Source organism: Lampris incognitus, chromosome 1, assembly GCF_029633865.1.
Source record: "Lampris incognitus isolate fLamInc1 chromosome 1, fLamInc1.hap2, whole genome shotgun sequence".
Lineage (NCBI taxonomy): Eukaryota > Metazoa > Chordata > Actinopteri > Lampriformes > Lampridae > Lampris > Lampris incognitus.
The window spans coordinates 146,536,138-146,563,240 of NC_079211.1; the positions used below are offsets into that span (position 1 = coordinate 146,536,138).

Genomic DNA, 27,103 nt, shown 5'->3' on the forward strand with positions numbered 1-27,103 from the left:
GTACTATACCTGCTATGTTTTGAAAAGAAATATTTACAGCGTTCACTTACCTTGTGTACCTACCTGCTGTTTGCAGTTACCAGTAATGAAATGAAAAAAAAAGATGAAATGTTATTACGGTGTCACATTTAGACAGTGAAGGAAATGTTTTACACTACTTTGTTGCAGTCCAGTTATATAAGAGTTCCACTTTCATATTCTTTCTTATTAAGATTGTATTCGCTTATAAACGTGCTCAACGTGGTCTGTATCTCTGCAGAGAAAGCAGCACTTTTCAGAAAAAGGGAGATGTAATATTTGCTAGTAATATTTGATTTGCTAATGTCCCTTACGGCTTTCCGTAGCGCCACAACAAAGTCACGTGATGTACGTAACAACGTCAGTCGGAATCCGGTCGGTGAATAAACACCCAGCACGAGAGAAGTCGTCCTTGCTTTATTAATGTTATAAGTTAACATAGCCAGAGGGCACAGATCATTACACAGTCCATCTTGTCTCATAGTGACTGTGCATTTTAAAAGTAGATTTTCAACATTATTAAGTATTTCTAATCAAAACATGGAACTACAAAGTAAATGTTTTTGTTTTTTTCTTCTACTCCCCAGTATTGATTACAGATTAGAGGTAAAGGGCTACACTGCCACCTACCCGCCAAATAACGCCATTGCAGAATCTTTTAAGGTGGAATGAAGAATTGGAATAAGAAACCGAGTTCTGCTCCGTCAGCTGGCTATACAACATCTCTGAACTCGGTAAAGCAAAACGGACTTAGACTGATAACAGCGGATGTCCGCTTTGTTCGGGCTTTGAATGCATTTAATCTGCCACCCAGAAAGACCGACCAGAGAGAAGACAGAACCGAACCAGCGGAACCGGACCTCGGGACGTGTTCTGCCGAGATTTGTACCCACCGATAGAATACGTATCCCTTATGGTCAGCTAAACCGGACCTTGGGTCTCCACTTCCACTTAAGAGGAGGATGAAATTAAACATATGGCGGAGATTGCTTAGTTTACTCTCTTGTTACTATGTCTATTCCGTCGACTTGGGTTTAACAAAAGTAGCACAGTGAAAACGGGCCAGCTGCAAACTGGGAAAACGCTTTCGGCTCGTCTGCATCTTCTCCAAATGACCAGAGTAGAAAACGTGAATCACAATCAATTATTGATTCTTTTGCACGACTGGACGAACTACCATCAGTTTGGGATCGCGTGCAGATCACGTTGTTATAACGGGGCCCGTCCAACTTCATGTTGCTCCATCCATCCGTCCGTCCATCCCGCTTATCCCGCTGTCAGGGTCGCGGGGATGCTGGAGCCTATCGCAGCCGTCATTGGGCGGCAGGCGGGTAATCACGTGTCTGGGATACATTTTTCTACGGGGGGGATGCGAAACTTGGCGGGACAGTCTCTCTGGCCTGGGTGCCGCTGCGGACAGCTGCAGAAACGCTTGCACATGTGACCCGCACACAGGAAGGAGAGAAGAGTCCCGAATGAGTCAGAGAGATTCCTCCTCAAAATCCTCCTCGGGTAAAAGACATGTCGAGCAAGCTGTTCAATCTCTGTCAGTACGAAACCAACAAACTGGTCCGGATAAGGAGCGTGAGACTGGGCTCGCTGAAATGGACCCTGAACGGGCTGATTCTGATGTTCATCTGGTGAGTAAGACATGTTTCTGACGCCTCCGCGTCTTGGAACGCGAGTCAGTAGAATTCCACTTTATACCACGAGCCCCCCCAAACCGCCCCTAACCACATCCATCTCCTTTCTCGTTGTTCTGTGATATGTTGCACCATTGACTTTGTCAGTAATTACAGACTTTATACTGTCTTTATTTTGGGAGGGGGGGGGTATCAAGCAACAATTGTATAGTTGATATGTCAAAGGGAAAAGTTTGTAATATCTTTATATTCTGTGCAATTAATTTACAACAACGGACGAGGAACCTTCTATAGCTGGCTGATGGAAATATACTTGGTTTTGTGTTTCTACATGACCTGACATGACTTTCTCACTAGAAACAATGTAGTTTAGGCTCCTGTTCGCAGTGGCGGCTGGTGCTAAAACAAATTTTTTTGGGGGGGGGCGCAATTTAGCTTGGCGCAGCACACCTGACAGCTGCTTTAGTGTCCACACAGTCACAGAGTTATTAAGAAGAACAATGTAGCCCATAGATTTTATCAGGGTTCGTAGACGGTGGATGATTGACAGCCGAGACGACGCGTCGTGGAGGGTGTGAACATGATTGACAGCCACGAGAATTGTCCAATCACAGCAAATCAAAAAACATTAGAACAATACCAATTCAATGCCAATAAAAGTGGGAGTGTCTGGGGCAGCACAGAACTGCGCCCCCTGGAAAATCCGAAGAAACCAATCAGACAGCAGCCTCAGGTCACATGCTCGCCACAAGTTTGAGGGCTTACATAAGGTCTGGTTTGGCCGGCGCCCCTCACCCAGGAAGTATATGTATTCAGGCAGAAACCAACCAGATAAAATTTTTATTTCATAATTATTGACATTATACAACTAAATTATATTTAACATGTTTAAGTAGATTCTCATCTCTTGATATTTGAAGGGGGCGGCACCCCAGCGCCCTCTACTGGCCAGCCGCCACTGACCAGGGGGCTTCTGCTTCTACTTATTGTCTACTTATCTATTGTGTTGTTATGTAGTCTTCTGTACAGACGTTTGTGTTTGTCAGCTGAACATATTTTTCCTTTGTTTGTTTTTGTTTTTTCTACCCAATTGTGCTTGGCCAATTACCCCTCTCTTCCGAGCCGTCCCGGTCGCTGCTCCACCTCCTCTGCCGATCCGGGGAGGGCTGCAGACTACCACATGCCTCCTCCCATACATGTGGAGTCACCAGCCGCTTCTTTTCAACTGACAGTGCGGAGTTTCGCCGGGGGGGGGCGTAGCGCGTGGGAGGATCACGCTATCCCCCCTCCCCCCAGTTCCCCCATCCCCGAACAGTCGTCACGATCGACCAGAGGAGGCGCTAGTGCAGCGGCTGTAATGTTTATGGTTTATAACGCATGTGATGCTTCTTGTGTTGTAACTTGATGTTTGTTTTGGGGGGGGGGTTTCCCATTAGGGGGCGCTCTTGGTTCATTTTGTTGTGAGCGGTTGTGGGTTGAAAGACAAAAGAAGAAAAGAACCCGGAAATGTAGAATCGCCTTAGGTAGTTACGATTGCCAAGCACTGAAGCTAAAGAAGTTGATAAAGGAATTGAAACATGACGTTGCTGCCTTGGAATTAGATTTAACAACTTTACAGCGACCCGGACACATAACCGCCATATACGGTAGCCAAATGCGCTTGCGCATATACGGTGTGACGTACGTCGCTATACAGGAAACGTAGGACTAGTTCCGGAGGGAGTGTACATGAGTGCTGTGTGACGGTGATTCATTAAAACCGGCGAAAGCTAAAGAAAGCCCCAAACAACGAGAGGGTCGTGGTTAAATTCAACCCCCCCCCCCCCCCCCGACGAACGTTCCCTCCGGTAAGCCAGGCGGAGTGGCCGGACTGGAAGCAGCGTTTTCGGAACCGCCGCTAAACCAGACGAAGAAGATGGCGCCGTGCAGGCGAGCCGCCTGATATACGGACGGCGGAAGTGCAGCGACCCGGACACAGACCCACATCCGGCTCCCCGCCCGCAGACACGGCCAATTTCGTGTCTGACGCCCGACCAAGCCGGAGGGAGGGAACGCGGGGATTCGAACCGGCGAGCCCCTTGTTGGTAGGCATCGGAATAGACCGCTACACTACCCGAGTGCCTTTTCCTTTGTTTTAGTCTTGCTTCGCCCCCCCTTCAGTTGATCGTATTCGGGTGGCGAAGCGCCGCTCGCGTTTATCATTCATTATTCCCGTCGGCCACGTCACCGTCTCGGTGCCGCCATGTTGGATACAGGCAGCGTTGCCGCCATGTTGGATACAGGCAGCGTTGCCGCCATGTTGGATACAGGTACCGTTGCCGCCATGTTGGATACAGTACCGTTGCCGCCATGTTGGATACAGACAGCGTTGCCGCCATGTTGGATACAGCAGCGTTGCCGCCATGTTGGATACAGGCACTGTTGCCGCCATGTTGGATACAGGCAGCGGTGCCGCCATGTTGGATACAGGTACCGTTGCCGCCATGTCGGATACGTTTGATCGGGTAGGCTTATGGCCTAAAACGGTAGACACTAACTCGAAGAATTGTTCCTACTTCCGTCAGAGCTAGCTACTTATCAAGTTTAACTAAACGAAACAAAAACAATTTTACGAAGTAAGAATGTGCTTTTCATAACTTTTAAACGCACTTTCGAGCAAAACCGCGGCGGGAACGCGTTGCTACGCGCCTTCACAACCAGGTCGTGCTCCAATATGGCGGCACCGACGGGAATAAGGAATTTGGCGGCGTTCAAGATACCGTGGCGATTAAACGAGAACACCAAGTCACGTGTTTCTAACAAAAGGTAACTGTTTTCTTTTTAATTTGCAGCGTAATGCTGCTGTGGAACAAAACATACCAAGACTTTGACCTGGTGGTGAGCTCCGTCACCTCCAAGGTGAAGGGGGTGGCCCTGGCCAGCCTGCCCGGCGTTGGCCCGCTGGTGTGGGACCACGTGGACTACAGCCCCACTCCTCAGGTGGGCTCCTCTTCGTCTGTGCGCTGTCCACGGGACGTCACCAGAATCTGATTTTTATTATTATCGATCTGGTTTCCTTTTAGGGGAGGAACTCCTTCTTTGTGGTGACCAACGTCATTGTGACACAGAACCAAAAGCAGGGGAAATGTCCAGAGGTGCCTTCATCCTCTTCATTCTTATGATGATCATCAATAGTAATATTCATATTTGTATTGCTTTTACTTGTAGATTCAGTAGAAACACCTGTATACTCTCCACTAAGGCCACCACATTATTAATATCGTTATTATTATTAGTAGCAGTAGTGGTAGTATTAATAGTAGAATGTTGACGTTAGTTCCAATGTGATGGTAGTTTATCAGTAACATTATCATTTTCTTATAACATGATAATTATAACTAATATATGATAATATATAAAATATAATATTATGAATATATATATAATTACTACTACTTTCGGCTGCTCCCGTTAGGGGCGCCACAGCGGATCATCCGTTTCCATTTCTTCCTGTCTTCTGCGTCTTCCTCTGTCACACCAGCCACCTGCATGTCCTCCCTCACCACATCCATAAACCTCCTCTTTGGCCTTCCTCTTCTCCTCTTCCCTGGCAGCTCCATATTCAGCATCCTTCTCCCAATATACTCAGCATCTCTCCTCCACACATGTCCAAGCCATCTCAATCTTGCCTCTCTTTCTTTGCCTCCAAACTGTCCAACCTGAGCGGTCCCTCTAATATAATCGTTCCTAATCCTGTCCTTCTTCGTTACTCCCTGTGAAAATCTTAGCATCTTCAACTCTGCCACCTCCAGCTCCGCCTCCTGTCTTTTCGTCAGTGCCACTGTCTCCAAACCATATAACATAGCTGGTCTCACAACCATCTTGTAAACTTTCCCTTTAACTCTTGCTGGTACCCTTCTGTCGCAAATCACTCCTGACACACTTCTCCACCCACTCCACCCTGCCTGCACTCTCTTTTTCACCTCTCTACTGCACTCCTCGTTACTTTGGACAGTTGACCCCAAGTATTTAAACTCCAATGCCTTTGTCACCTCCACTCCTTGCATCCTGACCATTCCACTGTCCTCTCTCTCATTCACGCATAGGTATTCCGTCTTGCTCCTACTGACTTTCATATGAATATATATATAATTAATATATAATAATATAATATATATAATATTTGTCACATGCACAGAAATAGAGTAAAACATGCAGTGAAATGGAAGGGGGTACTTAGTCTGTCACTGTGAAAAAAGACATAGGCCTAGTATAGAGCGATAAAAGACAAAAGATCAGTGCATTCTTAAGTAAAAATATATATATATAAAATACAACAAAAATATTTCTTATAACTTTATTAGTAATTATTATGATTATTAGTAGTAGTTGTAGTAGAATTTTAAAGTTAATTCCAATGTGATGGTAGTTTATCAGTAATGTACAATAACTGATATCAATATTTGAGGTGGATTAAAACCCTAAATCTGATTTTGCAGCAGTTTTTCCATTACAGGTGCTCCCCTATGGCAAAGTGTGTGAAACTAACAAGGACTGTGAGGTAGGAGCCTCGACCCAGCACAGCCACGGTACAGTAACTTCTCTCCATGTGTGTTTCATGCCCCAGCGATCCGTAACATCCATTACACTGTGTTTGTAGTGTGAGATGAGAAACGTACATTGTATATTCAGAAACCATTATATTTAGTTGTATTCCCTGACAAGTGACTCCGTGTCGAGTCGTTTAGTTTCACTTCATCTATTTCACTTTCCCCTCTCCATGGTGACCAGTTTCCCTCAACACCAGTAACAGATGAATGTGATTCATCGAACAAAACAGGATAATTGTAAAGAACATGATTTCTATTTTCGTTTCAATTAAAAAGTGTCGAATTCCATTTATATAGCACTTTTGTAGCTGCAACAACCACCCAAGCGCTTTATAATCACTGAATACCTCTCACACACACACACACACACGGCAGTGTGCCTCCTCTGGTCTGTCGGGGCGCCTGTTCGGGGGGGGGGGTACTGCGGGGAATAGTGTGATCCTCCCACACGCTATGCCCCCTGGTGAACCTCCTCACTGTCAGGTGAAAAGAAGCGGCTGGCGACTCCACATGTATCGGAGGAGGCATGTGGTAGTCTGCAGCCCTCCCCGGATTGGCAGAGGGGCTGGAGCAGCGACTGGGGCGGCTTGGAAGAGTGGGGTAATTGGCCAGATACAACCCAGATAGCATCCGGATGTGGGTCACTTCAGGCAATGATGCGGCATTGATGGCCTTCTTCTGGCCCTGACAAAATGGATGTGGCCTGGAGCCTGAAGTGGCCCACATGTATAATAGCAAATATGGCCCAAATATGCCAAATCAAATGGGGGCCTCTTTTGGCAAAGATGTGTTGCTGTTGGCAACATGTAATCTGGATGTGACCCTGAAGTGGCCCGATTGCTAAATGGTGAATATGGCCCAAATATCACAAAACAAATATGGGCCACCTTTGGCAAATATGTGGCACATGCGGCATTGCTATGGCTTGGTTCTGGCCCAGATCTGGCAAACAGGAGTGGATCACTCAAGTGCCATCATTCCATGCAGTGTGTGGGCCGGATGAAAGTGTCGGTGTGGGACGAGTCCGGGCCACAGCAATTTTACTCCCTGGGAATTGGGGAGAAATAGGTGGAAATTTAAAAACGAAAAAGAAATCATAACCCTATGATTAGCTGAGATTTAACTGCTCAGTCAGTTTAGACATAAAGATGCAAGGATATGAACACAACTTTTTATTGTAGAAAAACCTTAGAAGATCACATCATTTTAAAAAATAGAATCTACATCCCTTTGAAAGACCTGTGTGGATGGGTTGTACTTACCGGAGAGCGATGCAGTGTATTCATTTATAACAGGTTTTCTTTGCTTTTTCAGGGATCCAGACTGGCTCTTGTGTGAAGTCCGGATTTAGGAAGACCTGTGAGGTTTCTGCGTGGTGTCCAATAGAGACCAAGAGAAACCCGCCCAGGTGAAACACAAGCCCGCTAACGCTAACATCGCTCTGCTGTGGCCCCTGTAAAAATAAATGAATAAATAAGTGAAACACTATTCATGTTATGGAAAATGAAAACAGTCACCTGATATTTAGTCAAACTTCAGTAAAAAATGCAAGCTAAGTAAAAAAGAAATTTTCTGTCAGTGTATCGATGTCATTCATAAGGTATATTTCATAAGGCATGTAATAGGTGGGATATTCCACTCTGAGGTGATGTTCTATTGAAAAACGATGAGCGACGTGGAGGTTTGCTTCAATTATCCCTTGCTTTTCTTTGTTTTTAACTTCTTTTTTTTGTGGCATTGTTGCCTTTATTGGATAAAGAAAAGTGAAGTGGCAGACTGGAAACAAGGGGAGGGAGAGATGGGCATGACACACAACAAATATCACTGGTTGGAACAGAACCAGAGACGTTGCAGTTGTGCCATGTGATGTAAACTTTCAGCTACCCGGTGCCCTATCTTATCTTATCACCTCATCTTATCTTATTCTTAATCTAAAATAACCATATCATGGTCATATTTTGCAGTGGAGCCACTGAAGTGTGGTTCTTTTTTTTGTGATATTTTTTTCCATATCACATAAAACACATTATGACACACTATAGACATCCATCCATCCATTATCCAAACCGCTTATCCTTACTCAGGGTCACAGGGGTGCTGGAGCCTATCCCAGCAGTCATTTGGGCGGCAGGTGGAGAGACACCCTGGACAGGCTGCCAGGCCATCACAATTCCCACACACACACACACCTAGGGACAATTTAGTACGGCCGATTCACCTGACCTGCATGTCTTTGGACTGGGAGGAAACCGGAGCACCCGGAGGAAACCCACACAGACACGGGGAGAACATGCAAACTCCACACAGAGGACGACCCGGGACGACTCCCAAGGTTGGACTAACCCAACCACTAACCACTGCGCCAACACTATAGACAATACAACATAAAGCCCTACAGCATTATAAACATGTAGACACCAACAATTGTGGGCAGAACACCCAGCCAGGCCCTCCACAGCTGGCCGAGTTTCCTACACCGCCCAGGGGCACCAAGCCACACCTGCCCCAGCACCTCCCAGAAGGAGGCACACATAGCAGTCGGAGAAACCCTCCCCAAAGGAAGGCACAAGGGGAGGTTCATCTAGCATGGCCCCCCTGCAGCTACCCAGACGACCACCATGCATGCCCCGCCGCTGCATAAGGCTCATCCAGGAACACACAGGGAGTGCCAAACTAGAAAAGGGGAAATAAAGTTTTTAAAAAAATCTTATCTTAGCTTCTTCTTAATCTAAAATCATTGTCATTCAGACGTGACATCAAATGTGGAAGTGTCCTTGAGCAAGAAACAGAACCCCTAACTGCTCCTGGTGAGCAGGTTGGCACCTTGCATGGCAGCCTCCACCATCAGTGGATGGATGATTGTGTGAGTGGGTGAATGTAAGGCATACAAAAAGCACTTTAAGTGGTCGGTAGACTAGAAAAGCGCTATATAAATGCAGTCCATTTATTATTTATTTAACATTTTGCAGTGGCGCCACTAAAGTTTTGTATTTCTATTGTATGACTCCATTGTTTTGGTTCACAGCTGTAGTAAAGCAGGATAGTCACTAGTGGGCAATAGAGGGTCTGTGAAGGCAGATGCTGGGGTAGAGGAGAAGATGCAGAGTAGCATATCAGGAAGAGAAGAAGCAAAGTGAAGATGTTCACGAGTGTTATGTTATGCAACAATAAAGTACCCAAAACCCTGACCACTTCAGTCAGCTGATTCCTGATACAGTGTATTTGTATTTTTGTGTTTCCATCCAGGCCGGCTCTGCTGGCAGCAGCTGAGAACTTCACTGTCCTGATAAAAAACAACATCCGATTTCCTGCCTTCAACTTCATCCGGTCAGTCTGTCATTCTCTTCTCTTGCTAAAGGGTTTTCCCGGTGGGGAACAGTTTTAAAAAGCTCCGAGGCTGTACATTCATATCAGAGAATATCTGTTGCTTTTTTATTTAAACAGAAAATGGAGCGTCAATAATTCATCTACACATTAAGTACACACATTAAGTCATTAAAATAAGAAATGAACGAGTTATGAATTGGAAATTGGGAATAATTTTGAAATTATGCCCAGGCATGCTTGGACTGACAGCTTGCTTTGTGAGCAATATACTAATAGACTTAAAATATGACAGGAAATCTTAGAAAAAAATAGGTTATATCTACAAAACGGTATGAGATAGGAAAATATTAAGGTGATTTTCGTGATCAGCAGCCCAAAATCCATAAAATACATCCAAAAGTGTTCAGGATCAAAGTCTTCATTGTCCACTGCTTTCACATTAAGTTACAGTTTAGCTAACTCACATTAGCTAGCTTAAGCTAACGTGATAGTTCACCCTTTCATTTCCAGTGTTGCCTAAATAGCAAGCTAGCTGTGCCTATGGCTTGGTAATTCATTACCAATTTAAAATGTCATATCTAATGTTAGCTACCTCTGGTGTTTAATCACGAGCAGTGAGACAATAGAGTCGTTATTGTAGAGATACGTTTTACATCAATATAGAGTTTATTTCATTTTAATAGTCTTTTGTGTGGCGGTGGTGGTTTAGTTAGTTTTTTGCCTTTTTGATATTAGCTTTTATAATAGGCGGCCCTGTGATGGCCTGGCAGCCTGTCCAGGGTGTCTCCCCGCCTGCCGCCCAATGACTGCTGGGATAGGCTCCAGCATCCCTGCGACCCTGAGACCAGGATAAGTGGTTTGGATAATGGATGAATTGGAAATTACGAAGAAAAGCTAAATTCAAATTTTGTCATATATGTTTACTCTGTTCATAATATAATGTTTTGTCGAAAGGAAAAGTCAGGTGTGTTTTGCTGGTCATATTAATTTATTTTCTCTTTGTTGTTTTGTAGTCTTTGGTTTTGAGGCAAGATATTTTTTAATAACCTGTCTTCATCTTGGCTGTACAATTTAGCCATTTCATTCATGCGTGTACACCAAATTAAATCAAATCAAATCAGAGTTTGTCACATACACATTATATTAATACACTTGTAATGAGAATGTAGACACGGGTCAAAGTATGAATGAATTAAATTTAGAATCAGCTAAAAAGAAAAATAGTAAAATCAAATTTGAAAAATAGTGGATTCAAGTGCATCAGGCTCAAGTGAATATGGATGAAAGTGCAGGGAATAAAGGATACAGATGGAGCAAAGTCATAAGTCTGTTAGCAGAAGGCAGGATGGTGTCCGGTCATGGCACATGGTCCTGTATGTTGTTTTATTTCTGTTCTCATTTCACTGACGTCTGTGTCGCCTGGACAGACGGAACATCCTGCCGTGGATGAATGACAGCTACCTGAGCCACTGTCAGCGTAGGACTGACCCTCTCTGTCCTATCTTCCGGCTGGGAGACATCGTGAAAGAGGCCAAGGAGGATTTCTCCAAGATGGCTGTGGAGGTGAGGGGACCTAAGGGACAGTAAATATAAATAGAATCCATCTGGGTTCGTATTTTGTAGTATAAAGACCTCATAAGAAAAGTTTAAAGCATGTTTGACTGTTTATGAGACAGTTGTGAGTGATCCTGTAACGCCGCTGGAGGCGCCATGTTGCTGTGTGACGTGACGTCACATAGACTCAATGCTGAGAACCTTCACTGATGTCATTCTTCAATACAGAAGAGACAAAACACGTAAAGCCCAAATCAACTCCCACAGACCAGATGGTGGAAAGTGGCTGGGGAGGCAGCCAGTATGAATCAGACCCCAAACTGTTTTTCTGGGGACACACTTTTTAAAAATTACAATCCATTGAGATCCAGTTCACAATAGACCTTATCTATGAATCATGAGAAGAGCAAATTTGTGCATAAATGGACGTTTCTGACAATTTTTACTGCCATTTCATTTATATTATCTTGAATAGGTAAACCAGTCATTTCGAACAGATTGATAAAACATAACTTGGTTTTGTACAGGTGTTATTGAAAACATATAAATACTTTATAAATGAGACAAAATAATTTAATTTAGGCGGCGTTAACAGGCTCTCTTTTTTTTCCTCTTATCATTAAAACAATGTATGCTAGCCTTTCATACGAGAGTCAATGTTATAAGTTACATCAGAGCAATACGAACATTCAGTACGATTAAAAACATGCTTCTTGTTGAACATTTTTTGAAATGATCATGTCTATTATCAGAACAATTAGGCTTGTGTTTAAATACAGCTGTTGTTATTGTTGTTGTCAAACAGTCAACAATCATTTGGTTAACCACATCTGGTCTATTCCACGTCATGGGCCTCTTTAGGCCCATTACATGCTATTTACTTACCCTAAATATTATCTTTTCAGGCCTACTCCAAATATCAAATTCATTCATTCACTCATTCATTCATTCATTCATTCATTCATCTTCAGCCGCTTCTCCGGGGTCGGGTCGCGGTGGCAGCAAGCTAAATAGGGCACTTCAGATGTCCCTTTCCCCAGCAACGCCCTCCAACTCCTCCTGGGGAATCCCAAGGCATTTCCAGGTCAGATTGGACATGTAGTCCCTCCAGCGAGTTCTGGGTCTACCCTGGGGTCTCCCCCCAGTTAGCCGTGCCTGGATTACCTCCAAAGGAAGGCGCCCAAGCCACCTTAACTGGCTCCTTTCGACGCGACGGAGCAGTGGTTCTACTTAGAGCTCCCTCCGGATGTCCGAACTCCTCACCCTATGTCTAAGGCTGAGGCCAGACACCCTACGGAGGAAACTCATTTCAGCCTCTTGTATCCGCGATCTCACCCTTTCGGTCACTACCCAAAGCTCATGACCATAGGTGAGGGTTGGAACGAAGGTTGACTGGTAAACTGAGAGCTTTGCCTTCCGGCTCAGCTCCCTCTTCACCACAACGGTCCGGTACAACGTCCGCATTACTACTGGTGCTGCACCAATCCGCCTGTCAATCTCCCGCTCCATCCTACCCTCACTCGTGAACAAGACCCCGAGATGCTTGAACTCTTTCACTTGAGGCAACAACTCATCCCCAACCCGGAGGGAGCAATCCACCATTTTCTGGTAGAGAACCACGGCCTCAGACTTGGAGGTGCTGACTCTCATCCCGGCCATTTCGGACTCCGCCAAGGTTGTCCCTGTTCTTTGAATCTGTTTGTGATATTCGTGGACAGGATCTCAAGGTGAGGAGTGTGTTTCGGGAACCTCAGAATTGCATCTCTGCTCTTTGCAGTTGATGCAGTTTGGTTGGCTTCATCAGAACGCGACCTTCAGCGCGCACTGGGGCAGTTTATAATATCCAATCATGCAAATTAATTTTACTTGCATGTTGCTAATGTAATGGGTGGGCCTGCTTGGTTTTTAGTATTGCATTCCAGTCTGGTGCACAGGAGGAAAGTGCAACACGCATATCGGGTAATTAAAGATCATAGGAACTGCCCTCCCTTCCATCCAGGCCATCTATGACACACGGTGCACCCGGGAGGCTCTTAGCATCATGAAGGACCCCACCCACCCTTCCCACATCCACTTCACCCTCCTACCCTCTGGCAGGAGGTACCGCAGCATCCATGCTTCCTCCACCAGACTGCAATAGTTTAATTCCTCAGGCTGTGAGGTTCCTCAACAGCCTGAACACTTAGACCTTGCACAAGATGACTTTTTGACCCTCTTACTCACTCTCCGTGTAAGGTGTGCTTGTGAAGTTTAAGTCTGTGAAGTGATTTTTGTTTTTAATGCACTTTTTGTTTTTAATATTTATTGTGTGTTATTTGTTTTTATGTGACACTGTGGTCCTTGTGAAACGTAATTTCGTTCCCTTGTATGTATGAGACATGCATATGAGGCAAGGACAATAAAAGCAGTCCAAGTCTTATGGCGGAAACCGTGAGTGTGGTAGAAATACCAACTCCCTCATGTGGCTTAAAGGTGTACTGCAGATATAAAGCTTAAAAGACGAAGAAATTCAGCAAATTTATTTGGCGACCCAGATAAAATCTCGACCCAGTCTCTGGGAATGGCTGAATCAGACTAACGGTGTCCTTTAAAAAACTCTTGATGTTATGCGCTGCCATCCCAGTGCTCCCAGTCTTGCTGGCCGTGTGCTGAGCGGACGTGACGTCAGAGCGTTTACACAATACTTCCGGGGGATTTCTCTGACACCGTCACATAGTTTACATGGAAACCTTCATGATGAGGACATCCTGATTAAAACTGACTTTCAGAGATGCAGATCTGAGTTGGATGAACTCTTTATTTTATTTTCACATGAATCGTAAATATATATTAAGTTCTATCTCCTCTTTTTTTTTTACCGTGGGTTTATCCTTCCTTTAACATTTTATAACCTGTCTCTGCAGGAAGCTCTGGTTTAAAGCGCCATATAAAGGCCTGAAATGTAATAATGGGGATCATTTTAAAATATTGTACGCCAACTAAGAAACAAAACATATTTAAATGGTCTGTTCCGCAATTTTTGCTGTATTAGAGAAAATGATCTTAAGTAGTACATCCTGTCGTCATTCTCTCATTCTGTGTAGATGGCAGCTCCGGCTTGCCATCCACAGTTCAGTGAAATTACTGTTTCAGTCTGTTACCTCTATCCGCCACAGGGGGGCGTCATTGCCATCCAAATCAAATGGGACTGCAACTTGGACCGGTGGTTTCAGAGGTGTCTGCCCAAATACTCCTTCAGACGGCTGGATGAGAAGGAGAGCAACCGGACGCTTTACCCCGGCCTCAACTTCAGGTTACCGTGACTGGGCATGTCTCTGGGGTCAGAGGTCACACTCTGTGACCGGTGTACCCATCAGAAATAAGGAAAAAGCCTTTCTCCATTGTGATATTATACATAGTAATCTTTTAAATTGTCATGTATTTTTCTTTACAGCGCAATTACAGTGCTGTGCCATGTTGCAGAAATTTAAGTCTTTGTGACGTAAAACATTCCTTCGCTCTGAAAACTAAGAACTGACAACCTTCAGTTCTGGTACTCTTCCAACATGGCCAATCACAACGGTCATGAACAGTCCTCCTTTGTTCCATCTGCTGATGTCTGCTGGGGCTATTGGGTTTGAGACTGTTTTTATCCTGACTGCACAGCAAACTCCTGTTTGGGACCACAAAGATATTGACTTATTTTTTTTTTTTGAGTGGTTGCTTGATCGATTGATTGGTCTCCAAACATTCTTCCTCTCAAGTGTTCATCTAACGGCGTGTGTCTCGTTCAGTGTCTAACTTTAAACTGTGTTTTTGGGTTTTATGTCCAGGTTTGCAAAGTACCACACACAAAATGGAGTCGAGGGGCGAACACTGTATAAAGCGTTTGGCATCCGGTTTGACATCATGGTGTTTGGACAGGTTTGTCTGCTTCCTTTATTTTTTTTCCCCTTGATTCATTGATGATTTTCCTGATTTTTTTTTTCATATTTTCCTTCTTTTATTTCCTTCTTTTTAGAGTTTCGTTATTATAAGATGTGCTGTCTTTGTGTCACCCGTGTTTGCTTTTTCTTTGTTATTCCACCTCACACCAGTGCAGGGAACAAAAACCTTTTATCAGAGTCACTGCAAGCTCTAAATGATGAAAAGTCAAGAATAGGGCATCCGGGTAGTGTGCTGGTCTATTCCGTTGCCTACCAACACGGGGATCACCTGTTCGAATCTCAGTGTTACCTCCGGCTTGGTCGCGCGTCCCTACAGACACAATTGGCCGTGTCTGCGGGTGGGAAGCCGGATGTGGGTATGTGTCCTGGTTGCTGCACTAGCGCCTCCTGTGGTCAGTCGGAGTGCCTGTTCAGGGGGCAGGAGGAACTTGGGGGGGGGGGGGGGATAGTATGAGCTTCCCACGCGCAGCGTCCCCCTGGCGAAACCACTCACTGTCAGGTGAAAAGAAGCGGCTGGTGGCTCCAGGGGTGGAGCAGCAACCTAACTGGCCAAGTACAATTGGGGAGAAAAAGGGGGGGGGGGTCAAGAATAAGTTTGTTTGCATGTGATACATCAGATTGGAGTGTTAAATTGGGAGTGTTATGCCCCTTCTCCACTACATGGTTACCGGCTTATTGACCCGACTCGTCTTTTTTCGTTTTCCATTACTGGAAAGCACCGGCATGTTGGTAACTGTTACCACTTTTCTGGCACCACCTTTGTCGAGGTTCCAAAAACACTGGAGCGGGCACCAAAATCAATGCAGACCTCTGACTGGTCAGAGAAATGCATCATTGTGTCATTTTGCATCACTGCGTCATCAATGCGCGCATAGGATATCATCCGGCGTTATTAAATACCGAAGCGGACGAAACGGGAGTGATCTTAAAAGTACATTTTGAAATTTAAAAAAATGGAGACCCGAAAATCCCAGCCGTGGTCTGTTGTTGATGGAAAACGACACAGGAGCGAGTCGAGTGGAGTCGAGTTGAGCCAGTACCATGTGGTAGTCAGTCAGTCAGTCTACTGACTGCAGGTATCCCCAACCTTATAAATGATACAGGTGGGTGGACCAATTTCTGCTCCACCCCAAGGATCGGGTCCCCCGGCTCAAACATAGCAGTATAGTGTACACTGTTAAGTGCCAAGGAGGATTGCCGTGACTTGTAAATTGGGGAAACTAAACAGACACTGGCCAGGAGGACGGCACAACCCAGGAGAGCTAACACGTCAGGCCAGGACTCCAGTCTACACCCATCTACAGGCCAGTGGCCACTCTTTCAAGGATGAGGATGTGCACATCCTTGATAGGGAGGAACGCTGGTTGGAACGGGGAGTCAAAGAGGCCACCTATGTGAAGAGTGAACGACCATCCCTGAACCAAGTGGGGGGACTAAGAGTACACCTGTCACCATCTTACAGTGCTGTGATTGCAAACATTCCCCAGTCCTCTGTGAATAGTCAACATGGCCATTGTAACACTATCCCTTACTTAATTTACATCTATAAGACTTCTTTTTCTAAAAATTTAACTTTTTTGTTTTATTTTTAAGAGTAAAAAAAATTTTCTTACTGACAAATGTTATATATATATATTTTTTTTTTTTAAGTTACGGCATCCTGCACTTGGGGGTGTGCACTAACAAAAATGTCCACTGAATGGCCGCTCTGATGGCCAAGCGGACTAAACCGCCGTTCCTGCAATCCGCTCGTCACGTGGCTGGGAGGTTCGTATCCCAGACTCGCCGTAACCGGTCACGGCCAGAGCGTCCACGGGGTAAGGCATTCATTAGGCCACCCTTACCCGAGGGATAGTGGGTGTAGATCGGCATAGTTTTCGGGGACTCGTCGTTCTCCAGCGACCCCTCTGGCCCATCCGGGCGCCTGCAGCCAATCAACTGAAAGCATTCTCCCTACGCCTCCTTCGCGGCTTGAAGGTGATGCAATCCATGCGAGGCTTCACCGTGTAAAATAGCGAGAGCCGCCGACATGAGTTTGAAGGAAGCTGCTGTTACGACTATCTCCTTCCTGTGGAAATGTGTGCCAGGGGAGTTATTCAACAAGAGTTCCGGCCATATGCCATTGGGTTAATCGGGTGGGATAAGGGGCAAAACTAGAAATAAATTTACAGAAAAAAAGTCCAGTGAATGAATGCAAGTGTGATGGAGAGAAGATGAGCAATGTTCTACCGCCACAGTGAAACTAGCCAATCGCATATTGATGTGCACGTTCTTCTAAAAATGCTCAGCTGTGATTGGCTGTCAGTCAAATCGGTCTCCCTCCCTTCACTAAATCCCACCGGACTGTTCCATTTGATGGGACCTTTAAAGAGCACCATTCAGAACATTTACATGATGTTGGAAAAAGTGGATTTGTTGTGTTAGTCTGACTAAAACTGGACTTTTAAAATACATGTAAACGTGTTAGTCCGACTGAAATCGTACTAAATCGAATTTCTCGAAGTCGGACTAACACACCTAGATAATGCGGTTGGGGATGGATTTACTCTGGCATGTATACGCTTTAATTGGCCCCGAACTGGCTTAGGTGTTCTGCGCATGATCCATAGGTCCCGCGGCGGTCTTTCACCCGGAAGTGGAACAGCGTAGTATCAACATGGCGAGTGCTAGAGTGAGAGCTACGCATTTCTGGACAGACAAGGAGACAAACTTAATGTTGTGTCAGCTAAAGGAGGTGAATATCCTAAAGTACATGGCTTGCTAACTTGTTTGTCGCTTGTTTGGTATGTGATGCAATAGGTCAACCGGAAGAAGGTCCAATAGTAACCAGCTGACAGGGAGCATATCGCCACCTACCGTACCGGGGTCGGACATACTCCCGTCAATAAATCAATTCTCCCCCGGTTCTTGTATACAGGGACAACGACAGTTGTCCAGTTACATTTTCTAATGGAGCTATAACCGTAGCTTGACTTGACTGTGCATGTAAACGCACTGACTGTCATCAAACCTAAAAACTGACGGTGTGTTTTCTGTGCAGGCGGGGAGGTTCAGCTTCATCCAGCTGATCATCTACATTGGATCTACGTTGTCCTATTACGCCCTGGTGAGAGAAGACACACGCTGACAGTGAATCGTAGCAGTCCTGTATTCCCTGTTAGTTGGTGACATGAACGATGCTAAAACCTTACAGACACCTAGCGTCTCCCACCGACTCCTTACCAAACTCTCTCCTTTAAAATCAGAAGTTCAGTTTTCAAATCATTCCTCACTGGGATGGAGCCAGAATGCAACAGCAATAGTTGAAGCAAGTAGCGGTCTGAATTATTTTTTTCATCTTGAGTCAGTATTTTTAGATATTTGACTAGATTCACACACACACACACACACAGTCGTGTTTCACTATCCTTGTGTGGACCCCTCATTGACTACATTCATTTCCTCACCCTTAACCCTAACCTTAAACACGCAAACTACATGCCTAACCCTAACCTTTACCCTAACCCTGATTCTAACCGTAACCCTAAAACCAAGTCCTAACCCTAAGATAGACCCTTTTCCTTGTGCGGACCTCTGAAATGTCTGCACAAGGTACGTGCTGTCAGGTTTTGCTATCCTTGTGTGGACCAAATGTCCACACAAGGATAGCTAAACATGTACACACACTTGAAATGGCTTGTTTCCGGGGACATGTTTCTGAAATGTTCTCAAGCACAAATTTGTTTTCACACGCTCATGAGTTGAAAAGTTGGCATATACTGCGTGCTAACAGAACCACGCAAAGCTGAGTATTAACTTTCCATTAAAACACATGTAGTATGCATTGTCAATCTATGATACTGTCCTCAGTCAACCAATAGAAGTGACATGTGGCTATGGCTCATGCAACCTGTATTACCATGATAACTATGCAGCATCACCATTTTCTTCCAGAATCTTGTCCAGTCCATTCATATTTGATTTTATAAGCAGAAATAGAAAACATCCTGGCATGTTTCCACACTACAAAAATTCAAATGTGCGGCGGCACAGTAGTTAGCACGGTCGCCTCACACAACCCTGAGAGCAGGATAAGCGGTTCGGGTAATGGATGGATGGACACTAAAAGTGGGTACTCTATAGCAAGTACTATTGCCATAGTAGCAGTATTCCATAGAATATGTTAGCCCTTGGTGACACGGTGGCACAGTGGCTAGTGCAGTCGCCTCACAGCAAGAAGGTCCTGGGTTCGAGCCGCAGGGTAGTCCATCCTTGGGGGTCATCCCGGGTCGTCCTCTGTGTGGAGTTTGCATGTTCTCCCCGTGTCTGCGTGGGTTTCCTCCGGGTGCTCCGGTTTCCTCCCACAGTCCTAAGACATGTAGGTCAGGTGAATTGGCCATACTAAAGTGTCCCTAGGTGTGTGGGGGGGGGGGCAGCCAGCCAGCCAGCCTGCCTGCCTGTCCAGAGTGTCTCCCTGCCTGCCGCCCAATGACTGCTGGGATAGGCTCCAGCATCCCTGCGGCCCTAGTTAGGATAAGCGGCCTGGATAATGGAGGGATGGATGACTAGCTGCCTTGCTCATCATGACACAAAGTAAACAAATGTATATTATTATGTAAATAAGACAGGTTTTTGTTGCATATTTGAAATTCGGATTTAAACGTCTACAGAAATCAATAAGGATAATGTCAATCAAGTGCGTGTGTACTAGATGAAGTGAAACAGGTCTGCATGAGCCAGCTAGATTCTCCATGTGCAGGAGGTGGTAGGACAAGTCAACAAAAGCAAAACAAGCTATTATCCATGTACATGTGACACATTTACAGTCATAGACACATGAAATGGCGTCCTTCATACAACATTCAGACGTAGAGCGATGCACTGAGTAATAATATTAGCAAAAATGCATGCAAATAAATGTGCAGTAAATAGGATTCTGCGGACTGCTCATCTGCATGGTCTCGGTCACAGCAGTAGCTGTATGGAGGATGAATGTGTGTGATGCAGACACACACATTGAATGATTTATGACACCAACACACCTCCCTTTGTTTTCCCAGACCACAGTGTTCATCGACTGGCTCATTGGGACCAGCTGTTACTCCGTGGAGTCCAGACAGAACTACTCGGAGCGGAAGGTGGAGTCGGTCCAAGACAAACAGCAGGTAGTGAAGCGGCGTGACGGGGATGGCTTTCTGGAGCTGGGAGATGGGATTTGATGGAGTACAGTGAGCAACGAGCTAGGTGGGATGCACTGAGAGGCCGGTCCGGTTCGCCCACGCATTTGGATTTATGAAGCGGCAAAACGACAAATTAAACAACACAAACTAGTCATCGTCCCTGCAGGAGGTGTCTGTCTTGGTGTCTGTACCGAGCCCTGTCCGCAGTGTTGGGCTCGGGAGCAAAACAAAAGTCTGGGTGTGTGTGTACATCTGCTTGGCTTAATGGCCGATATCCATCCATCCATTATCTGAACCGCTTATCCTGCTCTCAGGGTCGCGGGGATGCTGGAGCCTATCCCAGCAGTCATTGGGTGGCAGGCGGGGAGACACCCTGGACAGGCCGCCAGGCCATCACACAGGGCCCTCACACACACACACACACACACATTCATACTTAGGGACAATTTAGTACGGCCGATTCACCTGACCTACATGTCTTTGGACTGTGGGAGGAAACTGGAGCCCCCGGAGGAAACCCACACAGACACGGGGAGCACATGCAAACTCCACACAGAGGACGACCCCCAAGGTTGGACTACCCCGGGGCTCAAACCCAATCCCTTCTTGCTGTGAGGCGACTGCGCTAACCACTGCGCCACCGTGCCGTGCCGAGGTTAACGGCCATTATCTTTTTTACATTTTTTTCCCTCCCCCTTTTTCTCCCCAATTGTACTTGGCCAATTACCCCACACTTCCGAGCCGTCCCGGTCTCTGCTCCACCCCCTCTGCTAATCCGGGGAGGGCTGCAGACTACCACATGCCTCCTCCGATACATGTGGAGTCACCAGCCACTTCTTTTCACCTGACAGTGAGGAGGTTCACCAGGGGGACGTATCATGTTATTCCCCCCCAGTTCCCCCTCCCCCCCAAACAGGTGCCCCGACTGACCAGAAGAGGCACAAGTGCAACGACCAGGACACATACCCACATCCGGTTTCCCACCTGCAGACACAGCCAATTGTGTCTGTTGGGACGCCTGACCAAGCCGGAGGTACCACAGGGATACGAACCGGCGATCCCTGTGGCCATTATCTTTTAATGCTGATGTTCTTGGTTTTTATTTGCTGTCAGGTAGGATGTAAGATGTGATCATCAAACTCACAAGACAGTTTATGTTAACATGTAAATTGAGGGTGTGACGTTGTGGCTTCCTGTCTGATGGTTTCCCGTAGGCGAGTTTTATTCTGCAGGGCGTCGCTGCCCACACGACACCGTGTGTCATGGTTTTATTATTACTCTTTGTTTTCTGAGCCTCGTCTTACCTTACTTTATCTGGTGTCATCTCATTAATTAATGCGGTGGAGGTCTGTTTCCATTTCCCGTCACTCTCTCTGCTTTCTCTTTCTGCCAGCCAACACTCAATCACTGCTCCACCCGCCGCTGCAATACCTGGTGGACTTTAATATCACGTCTGTTCCATTCATTATGTCCTGCATATTCACTGCCCTGGTTATACTGTGCTTACAAGACGCTCTTTCCGCCACAGTAAATCTCCAGTCTCAACTGACTGCAGCTATCCCCACCCTTATAAACAACACAGTGACTGCAGGTATCCCCACCCTTATAAACAACACAGTGACTGCAGGTATCCCCACCCTTATAAACAACACAGTGACTGCAGGTATCCCCACCCTTATAAACAATACAGTGACTGCAGGTATCCCCACCCTTATAAACAACACAGTGACTGCAGGTATCCCCACCCTTATAAACAACACAGTGACTGCAGGTATCCCACCCTTATAAACAATACAGTGTTTATAAACAACACAGTGGCGTAACCACCAAAACCAACGATCGGTTTCATATGCAAATATGGGTGTGACCATTAACGACAGTTACGATGGCCATGTGTACTATTCACAGAGGATTTGGGAATGTTTACAATCACAGAATTGTAAGATGGTGACAGATGGACTCTTAACCCCTGCCCCCTGGTTCAGGGATGGCCGTTCCCTCTTCACATAGACGGCCTCTTTTACTCCCCGTTCAAACCAGCGTTCCTCCCTATCAAGGATGTGCACATCCTCATCCTCAAAGGATCCTCAACTTTCTTTGATTTTCTTACCTGGAGCATGCATAAAGACTTTTTTTTTTCCCCTCCCCAGTTGTACTTGGCCAATTACCCCACTCTTCCGAGCCGTCCGGGTCGCTGCTCCACCCCCTCTGCCGATCCGGGGAGGGCTCCGAGATAGCAAAATTGCTGTGGCCCAGACCCGTCCTGGCATTTTCACACACCGACACTTCATCCGGCCCACATACCGCATGGAATGATGGCACTTGGGCGGTCCTCTCCTTTTTGCCAGATCTGGGCCAGAACCAAGCCATAGCAATGCCACAATGTGCCACATATTTGCCAAAGGTGGCCCATATTTGTTTTGTGATATTTGGGCCATATTCACCATTTACCACATGGGCCACTTCAGGGTCACATCCAGATTACATGTTGCCAAGAGCACCGCATCTTTGCCAAAAAAGGGCCACATCTGATTTGGCATATTTGGGCCATATTTGCTATTATACATGTGGGCCACTTCAGGCTCACATCCCTTTTGTCAGGGCCAGAAGAAGACCATCAGTGCCATGTCATTGCCTGAAGTGGCCCACATCCGGATGCTATCTGGGCTGCAGACTACCACATGCCTCCTCCGATACATGTGGAGTCGCCAGCCGCCTCTTTTCACCTGACAGTGAGGTGTTTCACCAGGGGGACGTAGTGCGTGGGAGGATCACGCTGTTCCCCCTCCCCCCACCCCGAACAGGCGCCCACCTGTTCGCGGTGGCCATGTCTGCGGCTTCCCACCCGCAGACATGGCCAATTGTGTCTGTAGGGATGCCCGACCAAGCCGGGGGTAACACGGGGACTCGAACTGGCGATTCCCGTGTTGGTAGACAACGGAACAGACCGCCACGCTACCCAGACGCCCTAAAGACATTTCTAAAAGATATTTTTCTGACTCATAATTTTACCAAGGAACTGCATGTAAAGGTCTGGTTCCGGGTTCGATCCCAACTCATCGGTTTGGACTTTACATGTTCTCAAAGTGTTCATGTTGGTTTCCTCCCACAGTCCAAAGACATGCACGTGAAATGGACTGGAGGCTGTAAATTGTCCTTAGGTATGAATGGTGTCTCTGTGTGTGTGTGTGTGTGTGTGTGTGTGTGTGTGTGTGTGTGTGTGTGTGTGTGTGTGTGTGTTAGTTTGTTTGTTTGTCCTGTGATGGACTGGTGACATGTCCAGGGTGCCTCCTTGCTTTGCTCCTGATCCATGCTGGGATAGACTCCAGACTCTCACGACCCTGAATTTGGTTCGGTCAGTGGATGAAAGCGATGTCAGGGCCATGAGTTTACATTCAGACTATCTGAACCAGCCATCCATCCACCCATTATCCAAACCACTTATCCTACTCAGGGTCACGGGATGCTGGAGCCTATCCCAGCAGTCATTGGGCGGCAGGCAGGGAGACACCCTGGACAGACCACCAGGCCATCACAGGGCTGACACATTCACACCTAGGGACAATGTAGTACGGCCGATTCACCTGACCTACATGTCTTTGGACTGTGGGAGGAAACCGGAGCACCCGGAGGAAACCCACGCAGACACGGGGAGAACATGCAAACTCCACACAGAGGACGACCTGGGATGACACCCCCCCCCCCAGGTCGGAGAACCCCGGGGTTCAAGCCCAGGACCTTCTTGAACACTAGCTCTAAATTATCTCAATCTGAACTGGTTGAAAGTTGTTTTTTGTTTTTCTTCTTCTTTTGTTGCAGTGCATTCTCTCCGTCTCCTATGTGGATGAGCCGCACATCCGCCTGGTGAAAAGGTCACAGAAGAAGAGCTTACAGCTTGTCAAGCCCATGGCTGTACAACAGCACCAGGTACGCTTTCAAACTGACTTACAATGAGAAAAACCGATGAAGTGATTAATGTTGTCTGTTATTCAGTGAATGTATTTGTGTCAGTGGATTTTTTCATTTGTAAAAGGGAACGAATAAAAAGGATTTCATTCCGAGATGTTTTGGATCCATCCACAAAACTTGAAAATCAAAAAGATTTGAAATATCAATCAGTCAATCAATCAATCAATCAAGTTGCATTTTTATAGTGCTTTTTAGCTGCAACAGCCACTCAAAGCAATAATAAAAATAAATAATAATAATAAAAATGATGAAAAATAGCAAAAAAAACTTTTATATGGATTTTTCCTTTCATACCAGAAAAAGTTCAGCTGGAACCAGAATCAGTTTTGTTTCACCTGAACTTGGACTTGTTGGGTTTCTCGGTGGGGAGGTCGGCACAGTGCAACATTTCCAAAGTAATGTGAATATAAACACACGCCTCAGTTCATTATGTGTGTACCAACGTTTTTGATTTCTGTGTTTTATGCTTCTGTAAAGTTGAGCTCAAGTTGAAATTCGGTGCCGGCCGAGTGTGAATACACACATGAGGAATTAGTCATGTCTGGATGTCTGCATGAAGACACGGACATAAACACGCTGATTAAAGCTGCATTAAGCGATCGTTTTGATATTAACAGTGACTTCCTGTGACGTGAAAGGATCCGCCGAGCGCAAACACGGCAGTTCAGCTTTCCTTAACCAGGAAGACTCACTTGCAGCTCATTGTTTTTAACGTTATCTGGCCGGAAGGTGGCGCCAATCCTCTTCTTTAAAACTGTCGTCTCTTGAAGCTTTCACTCTACTTTCACTCGTTTTCTCAAAATGGCAGCGAATTTCTTTTTACTGCAAAACTAAACGCCAACAGACATGCGCCAACGGTTAAGGGGTGGCGAATTTCTTGCGGTAGCCCCTCCCATAGCCACTGACATCCGGTTCCAACTTCTGCTCCAGCGATTTTGTTGCGCTGGCACCGGCACCAGGGCGGTGGAAACCTACTTAAATCTGTGAGCTTCACCCGTGGCCGCGTAGGAGCAGTTTATTCAGTTTTATAGTAGCGGGGGGTGGGGTGAGGGGGGGCGCCACCACCACCTTCAGGCCAAATAATGTAAACAGTGAGCTGAAGCTGAAGACGGGCTCCCTGGTTAAGGAAAACTGGACTGCCATGTTGATTCTCAATGCGGTCGGCAGTACAAGTGCCTTTCACATTACAGGAAGTCATTAGATTCCCTTTTAATAACAAAAATATTGCTTAATGCAGCAAAGAAAGTTGAATCAGTTCTTTGATTTTCTTACCTGGATTATTGGGCATGCATAAAGACATCGCTTAATGCAGCTTTAAACAGTCCTATTGGCTTGTCGTCACCAGGAGGACACTGGACACCTGACAGCCATGCTGGGAGCCCTGCAGCAACGAAACCCACAAGACGAACCCCCCAAACCTGCCAGTGACCCCGGCCCCGACCCCCAGCCCACACCCGGGTCTGGGTCCAGCACAGGGTCTGGGTCCAACACAGGGTCTGGGTCTGGCCTCAGCGAAGACTCCGGTCCCGCTCGCCCAGCCTGGTGTGTGTGCGGCAACTGCAAATCCTCCTCTCACCCCCAGGAGGAGCTGTGCTGCCGGCACTCTGACGGCCCCTGCATCACCTCCTCCCCCCTGTTTGAACAGCTGGTGCTCCGTCGGTCCCTCCTAGACACTGTGCTTCTGTACCGTGACCCTTTCATCGGGCAGCCCACGGAGGGTATGCAAACTGCCGCCCTGCGCCACTGTGCCTATGAGCAGTACATCAGATGGAGGTTTGGGGTTCCACCACTCGACACGCACCCAGCAATCCCCAGCTGCTGTGTGCGGAGGATCCGGGCAGAGTATCCCTCTCTTGATGGACAGTACAGCGGGTTCAGGCTGGGTGGAGTGGTGTCCATGCAGGCCTGTTCAAACGGACGACTCTGATGGAGAATGGCTCTTTATTACCAAATTCAGAGACTCGCCGACAGACTGACCCACTAACAACACTAACAGTGTTCAGTCCACCTTGACAAAGGGAGGAGACGGAAGCCAGAGTCCTGCACGGGTTCGTCTGTGTACCACAAAGTCCAGCGGACCTGCCGAGAATTCCGTTTTCACAACATTTGCCGTCCTGCTGAGCAAAAGAAGAAAGCGGATGTTGATTTACTGAGCCAACATGGAGGCTGAGTGACTGACTGGCTGATGAATTTGGTGAAAACACACCCGGTTTTGTTAGTTGAAAAAAAGTAACGCAAACAAGCGACATGACGCTTAGACGGCCATCAGCTCCTTAACGTCCCCCTGCGTTTTTCCATCTCCGGACTGCCATAGCTCTCCTTTGATCGTCGTCCGCGTCTCTTTTTTTTTGGCGGATTCCGAAGATGATGCGGTCACCATGGCAACATGCTGCAATCTGCCATGTGCCGTTGCTTTTGACAACCAAATCCACAGACGCATGACGTATGACAGTTATCAAATGCCGACGAGAAAACACCACATAAGTCCTCAGTCATTTCACACAAGGGCGTCAGTGGCTATTTCAACAAAAGCCAAGCATGAGTGCTACACATCCGCAGTACAGGAGATGTGTGTGATTGATGGGTTTAGTTTCATAGGTATGAATGTTTATGGTATATTATTATTATCTGCAAACGACCCGTGTATGTTTTTTGGCCCTCATTCGTGCCTGTAAGATTGAACTACAACAGAAACATAGCCGCTAGCTGTATGTGATGTGGGCTGCTGCAGGACTCTGGCGGCTCTTATCCGGACTGGGAGTGAGACTTTGATAGTCTGGCCGGTCAGTTTTGGGTCATTGGAGGATAGCAAGTGTAAAGAATTGCCTCTTATTAACATCAACAAATCACCACATTTTCAAAGAGCCCCTTTTTTCCAAGTCTCTTGGCCAAGTCTCTTGTACATGAAAAATAAAACA

General features: G+C 46.3%; 1 protein-coding gene across 1 annotated transcript; it reads left to right on the forward strand.

The window, feature by feature from the left end:
• Window positions 1-1,405: 1,405 nt before the first annotated feature.
• p2rx7 (purinergic receptor P2X, ligand-gated ion channel, 7) lies at window positions 1,406-27,103 on the forward strand. Its single transcript, XM_056284530.1, has 13 exons — window positions 1,406-1,658; window positions 4,493-4,640; window positions 4,724-4,795; window positions 6,157-6,229; window positions 7,565-7,658; window positions 9,497-9,577; window positions 11,005-11,140; window positions 14,287-14,423; window positions 14,944-15,034; window positions 18,098-18,163; window positions 20,097-20,201; window positions 24,036-24,143; window positions 25,531-27,103. Exons 1-13 carry the CDS (start codon window positions 1,540-1,542, stop codon window positions 26,110-26,112), a joined length of 1,812 nt encoding a protein of 603 aa, XP_056140505.1. The 5' UTR covers window positions 1,406-1,539; the 3' UTR covers window positions 26,113-27,103.

Coding starts and splice junctions, on each gene's coding strand:
- p2rx7 (XM_056284530.1), top strand. CDS start 1,540: ATGTCGAGCAAGCTGTTCAATCTCTGTCAGTACGAAACCAACAAACTG. Junction 4,796..6,156: donor AGCAGGGGAAATGTCCAGAG/GTGCCTTCATCC, acceptor TTTCCATTACAG/GTGCTCCCCTATGGCAAAGT. Junction 6,230..7,564: donor CTCGACCCAGCACAGCCACG/GTACAGTAACTT, acceptor TTGCTTTTTCAG/GGATCCAGACTGGCTCTTGT.